At 38.2% G+C, this 16,022-nt stretch overlaps 1 protein-coding gene across 1 annotated transcript; it reads left to right on the top strand.

Moving 5' to 3' along the window:
* Nucleotides 1-10,047: 10,047 nt before the first annotated feature.
* Nucleotides 10,048-14,297, top strand: LOC132309438 (disease resistance protein RPV1-like). Its single transcript, XM_059807748.1, has 5 exons — nt 10,048-10,277; nt 10,626-11,742; nt 11,918-12,193; nt 12,305-13,153; nt 13,437-14,297. The coding sequence occupies exons 1-5, from the start codon at nt 10,048-10,050 to the stop codon at nt 14,295-14,297; spliced, it is 3,333 nt and encodes a 1,110-aa protein (XP_059663731.1).
* The last annotated feature ends 1,725 nt before the right edge of the window (nt 14,298-16,022 follow it).

Raw genomic sequence — 16,022 nt, 5'->3', positions numbered from 1 at the left:
GATTGTCCTACTCGAGGAGCAGGCATCGGTAGTGGCAGAGGGTCATAGTAGAGGCCATCACAATCGGTTACAGTTCAGTCAGGTTTTAAACTACCGCCACCACCACAGCCTGTCGTGTCTTCTCAGGGTTCACGACCACCAAGAAGGGATACTCCTACTGTGTTGGCACAACAGTCTGGTGTTCAGATTAGTAGTTCACAGGCACAGACACCGCAGGGACGTGTCTTTGCACTTGCATCGACTGATGCATCTCCTGGATCTTCAGTTTTTTAAGGTATATTTCCAGTGTTTGGTTCTTGGGCCCGTGTTTTGTTTGACTCTGGTGCATCTCATTCTTTCATATCATCATCATTTGCACTTGCATCGGGGTTAGAGGTCAGTTTCATGGATCGGGCATTGTATGTTGATACGCTAGTTGGGGTTTCAGTGTCTTTGAGCCCAGTTGTGAGGGATTGTTCCATTGTGATAGCTGGACGGACTTTTGTGTTTGACCTTATCCTCCTGGAGATGACTAGCTTTAATGTCATTCTCGGGATGGATTGGTTAGTTTCCTTTCATGCCACGATCGACTGTTTTAGAGGTAGGTTTACAGTTTGTACTCCCGAGGGAGACTGTTTCTTTTTCGTAGCAGATCGGAGTGATTCCCACATTTCATCATTTTATGGAGTTCGTGGACGGAGTCGTGGTGATTATTTCTTGGCTAGTCTTCTAGCCGAAGAAGATGATGTTGTGAAAGAGGGTTACCCTATAGTTGTTCGCGATTTTCTGGATGTGTTTCTGGAGGATTTGATAGAGTTGCATCCACACCGAGAGGTGGAGTTTACTATTGATTTGATGCCTGGTACCATGCCGATTTTTATGGCACCGTATCGCATGACACCAATTGAGTTGGAAGAATTGAAGAAGTAGCTTGATGACCTGAGGATGAAAGGTTTCATCCGACCGAGTGTGTCACCATGGGGTGCACCGGTCTTGTTTGCTAAGAAGAAAGATGGTTCTTTGAGGTTGTGCATCGATTATCGGAAGTTGAATCGTGCCACCATCAAGAACAAGTATCCTTTGCCAAGAATAGATGATTTGTTTGATTAGTTGAGAAGAGCCTGTTATTTTTCGAAGATTGACTTGAGGTGAGGCTATTATCTGCTGAGAGGAGCCTGTTATTTTTCGAAGATTGACTTGAGGTCAGGCTATTATCAACTGCGGGTCAGGGATGAGGATATCCCAAAGACGGCATTTCGCACTCGGTATGGACATTATGAGTTCCTTGTTATGCGATTTGGCTTGACTAATGTGCCAGCGGCATTCATGGACTTGATGAACCGCGTCTTTCACTATTACTTGGACCAGTTTGTGGTAGTTTTCGTGGATGACATTCTCGTGTATTCACGATCTCAGGAGGAGCATGAAATCCATTTGAGTATTGTTTTACAGATTTTGCAGGAGCACCGATAGTATGCCAAATATGAGAAATGTGAGTTTAGGGTACAGGAGGTGAAATTTTTGGGGCATGTTGTTTCAGAAGGTGGAGTGTCAGTAGATCCATCAAAGATTGAAGCTGTTTTGCATTGGGAGCAACCCAAGAATGTGTTTGAGATCCGTAGTTTTCTTGGTCTAGCGGGTTACTATCGGAGATTTGTGAAGGATTTTTCTCATTTGGCAGCGCCTATGACCCATTTAACCCAGAAAGGGATCAAGTTTACGTGGAATGAAGCCTGTGAGTTATCTTTTCAGGAGTTGAAGACAAGGTTGACTACAGCTCTAGTGTTGGTCATACCTGAGCGTGGCTTGGGTTATGTGATTTATTGTGACACCTCACGTGATGGTTTGGGATGTGTGTTGGTGCAGGATGGTAGAGTAGTAGCTTATGGGTCTCGACAGTTGAAGACTCACGAGCTTAACTACCCTACTCATGATTTGGAGTTAGAGGCAGTTGTGTTTGTTTTGAAGTGTTGGAGACACTACTTGTATGGTGAGAGATTCGAGGTATACTCGAATCATAAGAGTCTCAAGTACCTTTTCTCCCAAAAGGACTTGAACAACAGACAGAGACAATGGGTTGAGTACTTGGAAGATTACAATTTTGACTTGCAATATCATCCGGGCAAGGCAAATGTGGTAGCAGATGCCTTAAGCCGGAAATCTCGTGGGACTCTGGCCTGTTTGGCTATTCGAAAGTGAAAGATGCTTAAGGATTTGGTAGAGATGGGATTGTATTGTTTTGATGACGATGTTGACAGCGAGCCGGCATTCTTATTTAGTCTTGTGACTCAGCCTACTCTTGTTGTACGAGTGATTGAGTCACAGAGACAGGACCCGGATTTAGATGCCATTTACGCTTTGATCTCCAGTGGTGAGACAATAAAAGATTGGGCCTTGCATGCAGATGGGGGTCTACGGTTCAGGGGTTTGTTGGTAGTTTCCACAGGTTGTCGTGAGGACGTCTTACGGGAGTTTCACACTTCCCGCTTTACAATTCATCCAGGGGGTACCAAGATGTATCACAATTTGAGACTTCAGTATTAGTGGAACGGGATGAAGAAAGATATTGCACAGTTTGTGGCTAGATGCCTTACCTGTCAGCAGGTGAAGGCCGAACATCAGAGACCAGCTGGTTTATTGCAACTATTGCCTGTAGCACAGTGGAAATGAGAATTTATCGCTATGGATTTTGTGACAGGTCTTCCAGAGTCACAGAGGGGCAATGAGGCCGTATGGGTCATCATTGACAGATTAACCAAGACGACTCACTTTTTACCTATTAAGGCAACAGATGATGTAGAGAAGCTTAGTGTTCTTTATGTGAAGGAGATTGTAAGGTTGCATGGAGTTCCAGTAACCATTGTTTCAGATAGGGATGCCAAGTTCACTTCGAAGTTTTGGGAAAGACTTCAAGCAACGTTTGGCTCAGCATTGCAACTTAGTACGGCATTCCATCCACAGATTGACGGTCAGTCGAAACGTACTATCCAGATTTTGGAGGATATGCTTCGTGCATGTGTGCTTGACTTGGGTGGTAGTTGGGAGGATCACCTTCCACTTATTGAGTTTGCCTACAACAACAGTTATCAGGCGAGCATTCAGATGGCTCCATTTGAGGCGTTGTATAGTAGACCTTGTAGGTCTCCTGTTTGTTGGACTGAGGTAAGTGAGACAACCGCCTTAGGACCCGACATTCTACTCGAGAGTACTGAGAAGATTAAGTTAATAAGACAGAGGTTACTTACAGCTCAGAGCCGACAGAAGAGTTATGCGGATAAGCGGAGACAGCCATTATCCTTTGAGGTGGGAGACCATGTTTTTCTACAGGTTTCTCCACGGAAGGGATTGATGAGATTCGAGAAAAGTGGCAAGTTGTCGCCACGCTTCATTGGACCGTTTGAAATTTTGGACCGTGTAGGAGAGGTTGCCTACAGACTTGTTTTGCCGCCACAGTTGGACAGGGTCCACAATATTTTTCATATATCGATGTTACGGAAGTACGAGCCAGATCCATCTCACATTTTGAGTTGGGTTGATGTAGACATTGATGAGGATGTTTCCTACGAGGAAGGACCAGTTCATATTCTTGACACACAACAGAAGTGTCACGACCCGACAATTCCAATAAAATCCTCAATTTATACAGATTCAAATACATCAAAATACACCCAGGATCACAAAAGAATGCCCTCTTTTACAAAAATTAATTCCCTCAAATATACAAAAATTCTCCAAATAAATAAAATAAATCCTACAATGCCAACTCTTCATCCTAAGCCCGTCTCTACGATCCCCGTCCATCTTTGGTACCTGAAACTGGAGGGTGGTGAGACAAAAGTCCCAGTAGAAAAAACCATAACAAGAATTTCATGGAGGTTTAACAAAACAGCTTCACAAAATAAATATATACAGACGAGTATAAACAAAATAAATATATATTTAATCAAAACATTTCATAAAACATTTAATCAAAACCTCCCCACGCCATTCAAGGTATAGAAAACCCTACACTGAAAATCATCAAGCCCCAAGCTCCGGCCTCCTCTGCAACTCTCGGCTCCTCTGTTTGCCGTCCATTCTCTCACTCTGTTTCTCTCTCTCTCTCTCTCATTTTTTTCTTAAAGTCTCTCTGCTCTCTTTCTTTATTTCTCTCATATTCTTTGTTTACTTCACAATGCAGACAATACACTCCATAAATAGGCAAATTCACAGACACACCCACGTGAACCCCCATTATTTTCCTTGTTCACACTGTCTACCACCCACGTGAACAAAACCAACGCCCAAGCAATTTTTGACCAAAAAATCAACCCGTGGGACCTACACTACATCATTACAATTTTTCTTCCTTTCCACGTTTTGCCTTGCTGCCCACTTTCCTTCGTCAGATGTAATAAATATATACATATATAATATATATACACACACATGTGACAAAAATCAAAATCCGTTACATTAATTCCTGTGGGCCCTGCAAAAGCCATCATCACCATCACATTTCCATTCTCATTTCTCTCTTCGGCCAACTGCATCCCACCTTCATCATTAGATAAGATACTATATATATATATATAACTATTACTACACTCCACTGAACTGAACTAAAAATATTAAAATTATAAATAATAATAAAATCATAAATTAAAAAAAATCAGAGTTATCACAATCTCCACCACTTAAAAAGAATTTCGTCCTCGAAATTCAGATCCAACAGCCTTCGTATACCCGAAAACACCAACAACCATAAAACCAAAATCCAAATCCTTACCCCAGGCAATGTGAGATATAATGATATGTAGGACGTTGTGGTAGCTGACAGTGCTAGTCACCCGCCCACACACTCCGTAACCGTTGTAGTAGCTAGTCGATGCGTCACCCGCCCACCCACAAAAGAAACAAACAATAACAAATCTGGGCTACCTTCCCAACCACACCAACCAACCATCTCAGTAGCTGCCGGTGAATGCTATTCGCCCACACACACCCGGCTACGAGTGGTAGCTCACCAGTACTACACACTCACTCACTCACACCCATCTACATCATCACTATACTCACACTTCCGGCTGGGTACAACTCTAATACCATTTTGTCACGACCCGACAATTCCAATAAAATCCTCAATTTATACAGATTCAAATACATCAAAATACACCCAGGATCACAAAAGAATACCCTCTTTTACAAAAATTAATTCCCTCAAATATACAAAAATTCTCCAAATAAATAAAATAAATCCTGCAACGCCAACTCTTCATCCTAAACCCGTCTCTACGATCCCCGTCCATCTTCAGTACCTAAAACTGGAGGGTGGTGAGACAAAAGTCCCAGTAGGAAAAACCATAACAAGAATTTCACGGAGGTTTAACAAAACAGCTTCACAAAATAAACATATACAGGTGAGTATAAACAAAATAAATATATATTTTTAATCAAAACATTTCATAAAACATTTAATCAAAACCTCCCCACACCATTCAAGGTATAGAGAACCCTACACTAAAAATCATCAAGCCTCAAGCTCCGGCCTCCTCTGCAACTCTCGGCTCCTCTGTCTGCCGTCCATTCTCTCACTCTGTTTCTCTCTCTCTCTCTCTCATTTTTTTCTCAAACTCTCTCTGCTCTCTTTCTTTATTTCTCTCATGTTCTTTGTTTGATTCACAATGCAGACACCACACTCCATAAATAGGCAAATTCACAGACACACCCACGTGAACCCCCACTATTTTCCTTGTTCACACTGTCTACCACCCATGTGAACAAAACCAACGCCCAAGCAATTTTTGACCAAAAAATCAACCCGTGGGACCCACACTACATCATTACAATTTTTCTTCCTCTCCACGTTTTGCCTTGCTGCCCACTTTCCTTCGTCAGATGTAATAAATATATACATATATAATATATATACACACACATGTGACAAAAATCAAAATCCATTACATTAATTCCTGTGGGCCCCACAAAAGCCATCATCAACATCACATTTCCATTCTCATTTCTCTCTTCGGCCAACTGCCTCCCACCTTCATCATTAAATAAGATACTATATATATATATATATATATATATATATATATATATAAACTATAAAAAAAATAACTATTACTACACTCCACTGAACTGAACTAAAAATATTAAAATTATAAATAATAATAAAATCATAAATTAAAAAAAATCAGAGTTATCATAGGTGTCCCCTGCACACGCTCACACACACCCGCCCACAAGGTCGCCACAATCACCCCCCCTTTGGGGCCCAACGTCCTCGTTGGCCACACTTCCGGCTGGGTTAGGCTCTGATACCATTTGTAACGACCCTCACCCTGGTCAGACACAATACTATCCGCTTTTAGCTCACCCATACCAGAGACTTCCCAGGAGGTCACCCATTCTGGTACTACTCCAAGTTAAGCACGCTTAACTAAAGAGTTCTAATGGGTTCACGGCCATCACGGCTTTAAAACGCATTGTGTCATAGAAGGGTGTTGAATCTACATATAGCACTTGCCCCATCCACACCCAGACGATGTGGGATTGTGCACCTGTAGCTCGCCTAGTGTGGTAGCCTACTGGTGCCCCCTGCACACGCTCACACATACCAACCCACAAGGTCGCAACAAGAAGGTGTTGAGGAACAAGACGATACAAATGGTGAAAGTTCTTTGGATACACCACAGAGTCGAAGAGGCTACTTAGAAGCTTGAACATGAGGTTCATTCCAAGTACCCAACGTTGTTTTCTTTCTCAGGTATGTCTTGATTTCGGGGACGAAATCTTTTAAAGTTGGGGAGAATGTAATGTTTGTGTTATATATATATATATATATATATATATATATATATATATATATATATATATATATATATATATGTAATTGTGTGTGTGTGTGGAGTGAATTTAAAAGCAAAAGAAAAAGAGAAAAGAAAATAAAAGAATAGGTGGGACCCACCACCATCACCTTAAGCCCTTAAGACCACATTTGGTCTGTAGCTCTCTTCTCCCGCTGCTCTTTCTCTCATGCCCTTTCTGTTTTTTTTTTCTTTTCTTTTTCAATCAAATTTTAGAACTTAGTTTCTCCCTCATTTCTTGGTGGATTAAGGTGCCGTTTGAGGCAAAACGAAGCCTACTACGAGCTCTACGCATCCATACGAACAATTTCAGATTTGGTGCCCTCCTTGGAGTTCGAAATTCAAAACCCATTTTAAGGGTTTTGTGCAAAAGTGAGGTAGGGGTTCTTAATTCCCGTTTTTCTTGCTCCTATGTGAATTACTCCTCCTAATTTGTCGTAAAGCATGCTTGATTATGAATTAATTGTCTTGTGAATGATGTAGATGTTATATGAGAAGTTGTGATTAAATAGGCTATGTGAGTTGTAGGTGAACGTGTTTATTTGGTTAATTTCTTGTCTCATTGATGATATAACATGCCTATATTGTTACAAAATTTGTTAGAAATGATATGTGATGGCATGTGTAATTTTTTCCTCAATATTTGTGGAGTATGTTCAAATGTGAAATATAAAATCCCTTAATTCTATGACATTGTGAAAGCAAGACATACATGCATACCATGGGTCATGATTGGGAAGATTGTTTGGAAATGAAAAAGGGGAATTTTGAGAAAGTGTTTGATGAAAAGTGTTTTATGAAAATCCGGTCGCCAAGAGGGTATCAAAGGGCCGAAGTGTTAATATAGCCTAGAGGGAACTAGGGAGTCGCCCTAGCGTGGTTGAGCTAGTTGGGCCCCATAATGACACCGCGGGGGTACCAAGGGTCAGGGACATTAGCTAATCCTTCTCTCGTGTCGCTGCGGAGTCACCAAAGGGCGGATTATATTAACAGTTTGAAAGTGATGATTTTTGAGATGTGAAAATGGGGAGCGACATCGACATGCATTGCATTCCCATTACATTATATTGTTTATATTTGAGTTGATTGTTATGTGATATGATCTCGGCATAGTATGACCCCCATTCTCATTGCTCTATTCTTTGGTTGAATTCACTGGGATACAAGAGGCGTGTCTTAAGTACTACCTACTGAGCTTTATGCTCACCCTATTATTTAATAATTTTTTTTCAGGAAACGGGAAAGAAGTGGCGGATGACTTTCCACTACAGGCCTAATTTGGATTAAAAGACTTTTTTTGCTATTTTTGTATTAAGTCCAATATTTTTGTAAAATCTTAATTTGTTATATTTGGTATAGAGATTTGTGAACTCTTATTATTGTAATTATATTTATGTACATTTGATATTAATCTTATATTTTGGGGCTGTAACTATGTTATCTGGATGATATAGTATGTGGTTGTACCACTATGGATTGAACTAAGTTAAGGCATGATGAATGGATGAAAGGGATGTCGGAATGTATTATATGATATTTGTGTTGGGACAGGTTTAAAATTCTTTTAAACAGGTTGTTGTAGGGCGATTTTTAGCGAAGGTCATGCCGAATTTTTTTTAAAATTTTGGCATCAGTTAGGGTTGTTACAAACCCAAATTTAAACATTGTCTTTTTATCAGTATAATAAAAGTAAATGGAAATTATAAAATTGTCGATACCTGACAGTCAGGTGTCTCACATAGCTAGGGGCGGAGGGAAGGGGGGCTGGCGAGGGTCATGGCCCCCTCTAATTTTTTGGAATTTTTTTTAGTATAGGTAAAATTAAAATAGTTTAGCATATATGGTATAAAATCTATACTTGGCCCCCCTAAGAAAAAAAAAATTTCTTTCTTTAATTAACATTTAACAAAAGATAGCTTATATATAATCTAAAACAAAGTGATTTAATTGACTGACTATAGAACCCCAATAAAAATTTAATGTGGCTATCTTAAAATTTCAACTCAAACGCCGTTTTTTCCATAATGTGGCCGATTGTTTCCATAACTTTATTATCCTAAAATTCTATCTCAGACATGATTCTTTCCATCACTTATTTTTATTTATTTATTTATTTTTATTGGAATGCTTTTATAAGAATTTTATAAGAAATTAATTTTTACAAAATCTAAAACAAAAATTTCATTTGAAGTTTTGAATATCAACAAAAATCGATGATTTAAGAATCTAAATTCTTATTTTATTAATTTGTTTGTGTTTTTTTTATATCATTTTTATTGTTTTGTTAAATTTTCAAAATTTTACTTTTTTAATTTTTTTTTCTTTTCTTTTCGGTAAATATAGAGAGATATTTAATTGAATTTTTTTTATATAATTTTGGCATAAATCTTATTTGTGTTTGTTCAGAAAGTTTGATAAAAAATTTCTTTAAATAACTAATTTTTTTTTTTTTTTTTTTTTAAGTTTAGACAGATATATTTTTGTATGAATATTATAAATAGTAAAATATTTTTGCCTATGTAATATATATTTTTTTTCAAACGTTCTAGGTAGGTAATGTTGTTAATAATTTTGGCCCCCCCAACCTTAAGATCCTGGCTCCCCCCTGCACATAGCAGTGCTCTATGTAAAATCAAACAATTCACTAGCATTGCCAAACATATATTTCTGTGACCTATGGTCCATCCATGACGGATTCTTTCACGCACTAGGCGCAAGACTTTGTCCAGATGTATTATTAAATTTTTCTTTGGCCAATCGATATATTTATATGATGTTTTTTATGATTTAATTAGCTGACTAAGTGCCCAATTGACATTTAAAATTAGTTTAAATAAAAAAAACTCCTTTATCTTGGAACACCTATCAGCTCTTTCCTTTCTCACACATTGCTTGTGTAATTCAGAACCATAGGTCTCTTTCTGTAAACTTTTCCATGGCAACATCCACACAAGGCAGAAATCAAGCTTCTTCCTCCTCTACACCAATTAAAAAATGGACATATGACGTGTTCGTAAGCTACAGAGAAGAAGACACCGGCAAGAACTTCACCGATCACCTCTACTCTAGACTAAACGGTGCTGGAATATCTACATTCAGGGATAAAAATGAATTGAAAAGAGGCGAGAAAATTTCATCCGAGCTTTTTGAAGCAATTCATGGATCCAATATTTGCATAATTGTTTTCTCCAGAAACTATGCGGCTTCCAAATGGTGTATGGATGAACTTGTGGAGATAATGAAATGTAGGAAGCAACTTTGTCAATGGGTACTACCCATATTTTACAAAGTCAATCCATCAGACGTCCGGAAACAAAGTGGGAGCTTTGGGGAAGCATTTGTGAAATATGAGGATCAAAAGGTGGACAAAAACCAGATGTCCAGTTGGAGGGCAGCTTTGGCCGAGGCAGGGGAACTATCAGGGTGGGATTTAGATGACACTGATGGGTAAGGTTAATTAATGTGCCAAATTAATTAATCAACTGCTATATTATTTATATCTGCAAATGCTTATTTTGATTTTATTGGCAACATCTTTGGTATATGCTTACATAAATTCAATTGCAGTGCCTCTCTGTGAAACTAAACATGGTACATTACCGCTCCATAGCTGATATAATAGCCAGTGGACATTTTAGTCCACTTAGCATTCTATATTATTATTTGTCAGATGTCTCAAACTTCCTGAAAACTGAGTCGAGTTTGTTAAGTTTTTTATTCTTAGTTTAGTTTTTTCAAAAAAATTTATTGATCTTGTCTGATACAATACCATTATCCTTGAAATGTCATAAACAGGTATGAAGGAGAATTCATCAAGAAAATTGTTGAAGAACTTGTGAGTGTATTGAACCACACATACTTACATGTAGCCACCCACCTAGTTGGAATTGATACTCGTACAGAATACATGAATTCTCTGTTGAGTGTTGAAAATAGTGATGTCCGCATGGTGTCGATATGTGGGATGGGTGGAATAGGTAAGACGACAATTGCCAAAGCTGTTTTTAACTATTTCTTCCATAGTTTTGAATGCAAAAGTTTTCTGGCAAATGTTAGAGAGAATTCAAAGCACCATAAAACACAAATTTGTTTGCAAAAGCAACTTCTTTTTGATATACTAAAGACAGAAGTCAGAGAGGTGGGCAGTGTTGATCGAGGAATCGAGGTGATAAAAAATAGGCTATGCAATAAAAAAGTTCTTCTTGTTCTTGATGATGTGGATCAACTGGACCAACTAATTGCGTTTAGTTGCGAGTCAGACAGCGCCAGAAGAGATTGCTTCGGTCTAGGAAGTAGAATCATCATAACAACAAGGAACGAGCATTTGCTAGAACGTATTGAAGTAAATGACAATTATATGATTGATGAATTGAATGGCAATGAATCTCTTGAGCTCTTTAGTTGGCACGCTTTTGAGAGATGTAATCCTGCAGAAGGTTATGCTCAGCTCTCAAAAGATGTAGTAAGTTACTCCAAAGGATTGCCCTTAGCCCTTGAAGTTTTGGGTTCTTTTCTAAGAGAGTTCAAAAGCATAGCTGAATGGGAAAACGCATTGGAGAAGTTGAAAAAAATTCCTCATTGTAAAATTCAAGAGCAGCTTAGAATAAGCTTCGATGCATTGGATAATTATCAAAAAAAGATATTCCTTGATATTGCATGTTTCTTTACTGGAAGGGATAAAGACTACGTAACAAAAATACTCGATGGCTGTGGTTTTTTTGCAACGAGCAGTATTAGTATCCTCAATCGTAGGTGCCTTATAACAATAAACGAAGCTAACAAGTTAATCATGCATGATTTGCTTAGAGACATGGGAAGGGAAATTGTTTGCCAAGAATCTGTTGACGACCCTGGACAACGTAGCAGATTGTGGCATTGTGAGGATGTCCTTGATGTACTAACAAATTGCACGGTAAGAGTTCAAAGAACAAATATGTTTTCAAGAATGCATGTTGAAGTGAAGAAACCAATGCAATTTGACTTATATAAACATTAATGCTTATGCTTATTTTATCAATTAACTTTCACTTGCACAGACATAAATATCTTATGCTTCACATTTTTTACCAAGTGCTCTGTTTTATTAGGGAACACACCAAATTGAAGGCCTTGCTTTAAATATGGAAGGACCAAAAAGAGTAGGTTTCAGAGCTGAAGCATTTGCGAGGATGCACAATGTAAGATTGCTACAACTCAATTACGTAAGCATTACAAGAGGCTATGAACATCTTTCTAAAAAATTGAGATGGCTTTGTTGGCATGGATTCCCTCTAAAGTTTATACCAAAGAACTTTTATCAAGAGAAATTAGTTGCTATTGACATGCAATATAGCAACCTGAGACAAGTCTGGAAGTATAACAAGGTATATTTAACACTTTGAATTAACTAGTTATTGTTGAATTTTTCCTTTTTTAGTTTGAATTGTATATGTCACTTTGAACTAATTCTGTGATCCATATCTTTCTTTCAACAGGTTCTCAAAAATTTGAAAATCCTTGATCTAAGTCATTCCCATTTGCTGACTAGAATCACTACTGACTTCCTAACACTCCCAAGCCTTGAGAAATTGATACTTGAAGATTGTAGAGGTTTGAAAACGATTGATGAATCCATTGGAAGTCTTGACAAACTCGTATTACTGAACCTAAAAGACTGCTCAAATCTTAGGAATCTCCCAAGAGGCATTTGTATGTTGAGAGCTCTTGAAATTCTAGTGCTCTCTGGCTGCTTGAAATTTGACAAATTTCCAGAGGAGATGGGTGAGATCAAATCATTAACTGTTCTTCTTGCTGACAAGACTGCGCTAAGAGAAATACCAGTTTCCATAGTGCATTTAAAGAACCTTCAGTATTTATCTCTATGTGGCTGTAAAGGATCACCATCCAAGTCACTCCTTTCACTCTTTTCATCACTGGTGTCACCGAAAAAATTTCCTGATTCCACGAGTTTGTTGCCAAATTCATTGTTTGGGTTAACCTCTCTGACGAAATTGTCCCTCCAAGACTGCTATCTATCTGATGGTGCGATTCCAAAAGACATTGGGAGCCTCTCCTCTTTAAAATTATTGAATTTAGCGGGCAATAATTTTTCAAGTCTACCAGCAAGCATCAGCACCCTTTCTAAGGTTGAAGTCCTCCTCTTGAACCAGTGTACAGAGCTCCAATCACTTCCAGAGCTTCCAACCAGTTTGACCTTCTTTTCTGCACTAAATTCTTCACTGCAAAGATTGCCGGATCTATCAAACTTTTCACACGCACCAAATATACTTCTTTTCAATTGCAGCAAACTAGCCGAGTTTCCTTTCACAGAAAATCTCCTACAGGTTTCTCTCTCTCTCTCTCTCTCTCTATATATATATATATGTCTGTGTGTGTCTCTGGAAAGAGTTCCAGTACAAGTATTTTCTAGCGCATAGGCAAAATCACCCATTTTTTCGAGGATGCAACACCCATTATGTTCAAGGTGTGATACCATTATTTTAAACTGACAATGCCCACCCTCATAACTTGCATTATTAAAATAAAAGTGTTGCTTATGCACGTCTAAGTACCACACAGAAATTTATCTGTATGTTAGCTCACACATCCTCTTTCTCATTATTACAGAGATGGTATGGAGGATATGGGGGTAATAACTTCGATGAGATTTTATTCCCTTGGTCTGAAATTCCAGACTGGTTTGGCCATCAGAGCACAAGTCACGCGCTGTCATTTTTGGTTCCTCCAAATATGCGTAAGATGAAGGGCTTGGTTTTATGTGTCATATACGCAGCGCACGACTTCAAAATTACAGAAACGACTGGTGCAAGATCGAAATCTATTGTTTTTGTCAACAATGTAACTAAGTGCTTTGCTAAAACCTGTATTCGTGTTCCAATTTATCCTTTAATAGCCACCCCGCATGATCACTTATCATTGGGCTATGTGCCCCTCAAAAAATTCGAGGTGAATGGCGGAGATGAGGTGAGTGTTGCAATAGATCCAGGTTGCGATGCTATTGTGAAGAAGTATGGGGTCATACCGGTGTATATTGAAGCTCAGAAGCATGCGATAATGGACATTAGCGAAGAAGTGAACCAATTTAAATCTTCATCTGATAATAATAATGCTATTGTTGTCTTTGATGAAGGATACAACCAAGCCGGGAACAAAGGTAAAAGAAAGCGCGATGATAATGATGATGAGATAGTACCCAGCCTTGCAATCGATAAGGGTAAAAGAAAATGTTATGCTGATGCTGATGATGATGAGATAGGATACCGCAGCCATTATTGGTCTTATGAGGAGCACAATCTTTCCCTCTATGATATGATGGTTTTTCCTCATCAGGAATATTATAGGAGATTTATGTGGACAAGTGATCTTCTAGGAGGAGGAGGTCATGACGACGACGACGACGAAGATTTCTTGGATGAAGATGAAGAAGAAGATAGTGATTCGTCTGAACCAGATGATGAATATGATTGAGCTTCTTGTTTTTGTGTAAGATAACTTTGGGTGTTTACGATTTGCAATGTTTTTAATTTGTTTATGAATAAGACTAATATTAGACATCATGAAATTCTTTTAGAGATACCCCAAAATTTTTATTATTAGTCCATGGCTTCTAACCAGACCCCCATAAATTTGTTGGACCATAAGGATTCATACTGAACTAAGATTCAACCAATTTTAACATAATATTGCTCTTCATTTACACCTAGGTATTTTTCAGGACCAAACTGGATAAAACTATTGATTCAAAACACCTTCCATCCAAGCCAATGACATTGGCATGCTAGCACGCCTGAATAGCCACAAAATTGTGTGAACAAGTTCTTCTCACAGACAATAAGTTATTTTATAAGAAATAACATAATTCAACACAATCCGTTTTACATCAACGTACATTTTCTAGAGATGAGAGAATTATTAAGTTAGAAAATTTATGTGGCGACCTTGTGGGCGTGGTGTGTGTGAGCATGTGCAGGTGGCACCAGTATGCTACCACACTGGGCGAGTTACAGGTGCACAATCCTATATCGCCCGGGTGTAAAAAGGGCAAGTGTTATATGTAAATTCAATATCTTTTTTATGACACAACGCGTTTTAAAGCCGTGATAACCAAGAATCCACATTAACTCCAGAGTTAAGCATACTTAACCTGAAGTAGTACCAGGATGGGTGACTCCCTGGGAAGTCTCTGGTCAGGGGGAGCCAAAAGTGGATAATATTGTGTCTAATTAAGGTGAGGGTAGTTACAATTTACCAGACACGTTGTGGTACCAATTCCAACTTAGTGTCATAGAATCTTGTCCCACATTGGATCAGGATGCGGAGAGTCTTAGGCATATAAGGTTGGGTATTAGTGCCACCTATTAGGTTAAATTTTTGGGTTGGATCGTAAAGCACCCGGCCATTGACAAGTAGAATCAGAGCGAGCCCAATCCTTGATCCAGTTGTTAAGGTGGATGGGTAGGTATGGTGGACTAACTGCAACACCCTAAACATATAAGGTTGAGCATTAGTACCACCGTGAAGCGCCCGACTACTAACATCAATGTACCTAAATGATCAATCACCAGGCCTTATTGACCACGATCCGACCATCTCCATTTTTTTTTTAAGGTCGATTACCCAAATGTGAATTGAAAATAATCCGACAAAAGGTTGTGGATCAAAACCAATATAAATATATATTTATTTAAAAATTTTGGGTCATCTCACTCAACGACTAACATCAGTGTACCTAGCATTTGATCAATCACCAGGCCTTCTTGTATAAGATCCGACCATCTCCATTTTTTTTTTTTTCAATGTCAATTACCCAACTCTAAATTGAAAATAATCCGACAAAGGGTTGTGGATCAAAACCAAAATAAATAAATAAATATATATATATATATATGTATATATTAAATGATTTCAACTTTCTAAACTAACTAAATTACATTTATTGGATAAGTTCCACGTGTGGGTCTAACTAATTCAATAGTTGTGGTTTAATAGGTTTAGTAAGACAGCTTGTATAGCATATCTCTATACATACATATATATATATATATATATATATATATATATATATATATATATATTAAAAAAAAAAAAACTTAGATGCCCCATTCTTGTCACAAAAAATCATGATATTTATTCACAATAATTGACAGGACATTTCACATTAGTACAATTGAGCCAAAAAATTGTATGTTAAAA

Source organism: Cornus florida, unplaced genomic scaffold, assembly GCF_030987335.1.
Source record: "Cornus florida cultivar Cherokee Brave unplaced genomic scaffold, ASM3098733v1 CherokeeBrave_3.0.0_Hap2_Chr05, whole genome shotgun sequence".
Taxonomy (NCBI): Eukaryota; Viridiplantae; Streptophyta; class Magnoliopsida; order Cornales; family Cornaceae; genus Cornus; species Cornus florida.
Note: the sequence above shows the minus strand (reverse complement) of the source record. Positions and strands in the feature narration are given on the sequence as shown.

What these genes read in the sequence shown, in the direction of transcription:
- LOC132309438 (XM_059807748.1), top strand. Translation starts at nt 10,048, where the DNA reads ATGGATGAACTTGTGGAGATAATGAAATGTAGGAAGCAACTTTGTCAA. An exon ending in GATTTAGATGACACTGATGG is followed by an intron (nt 10,278 to 10,625) that starts GTAAGGTTAATT and finishes TGTCATAAACAG; the next exon opens with GTATGAAGGAGAATTCATCA. An exon ending in AAGTCTGGAAGTATAACAAG is followed by an intron (nt 12,194 to 12,304) that starts GTATATTTAACA and finishes TTCTTTCAACAG; the next exon opens with GTTCTCAAAAATTTGAAAAT.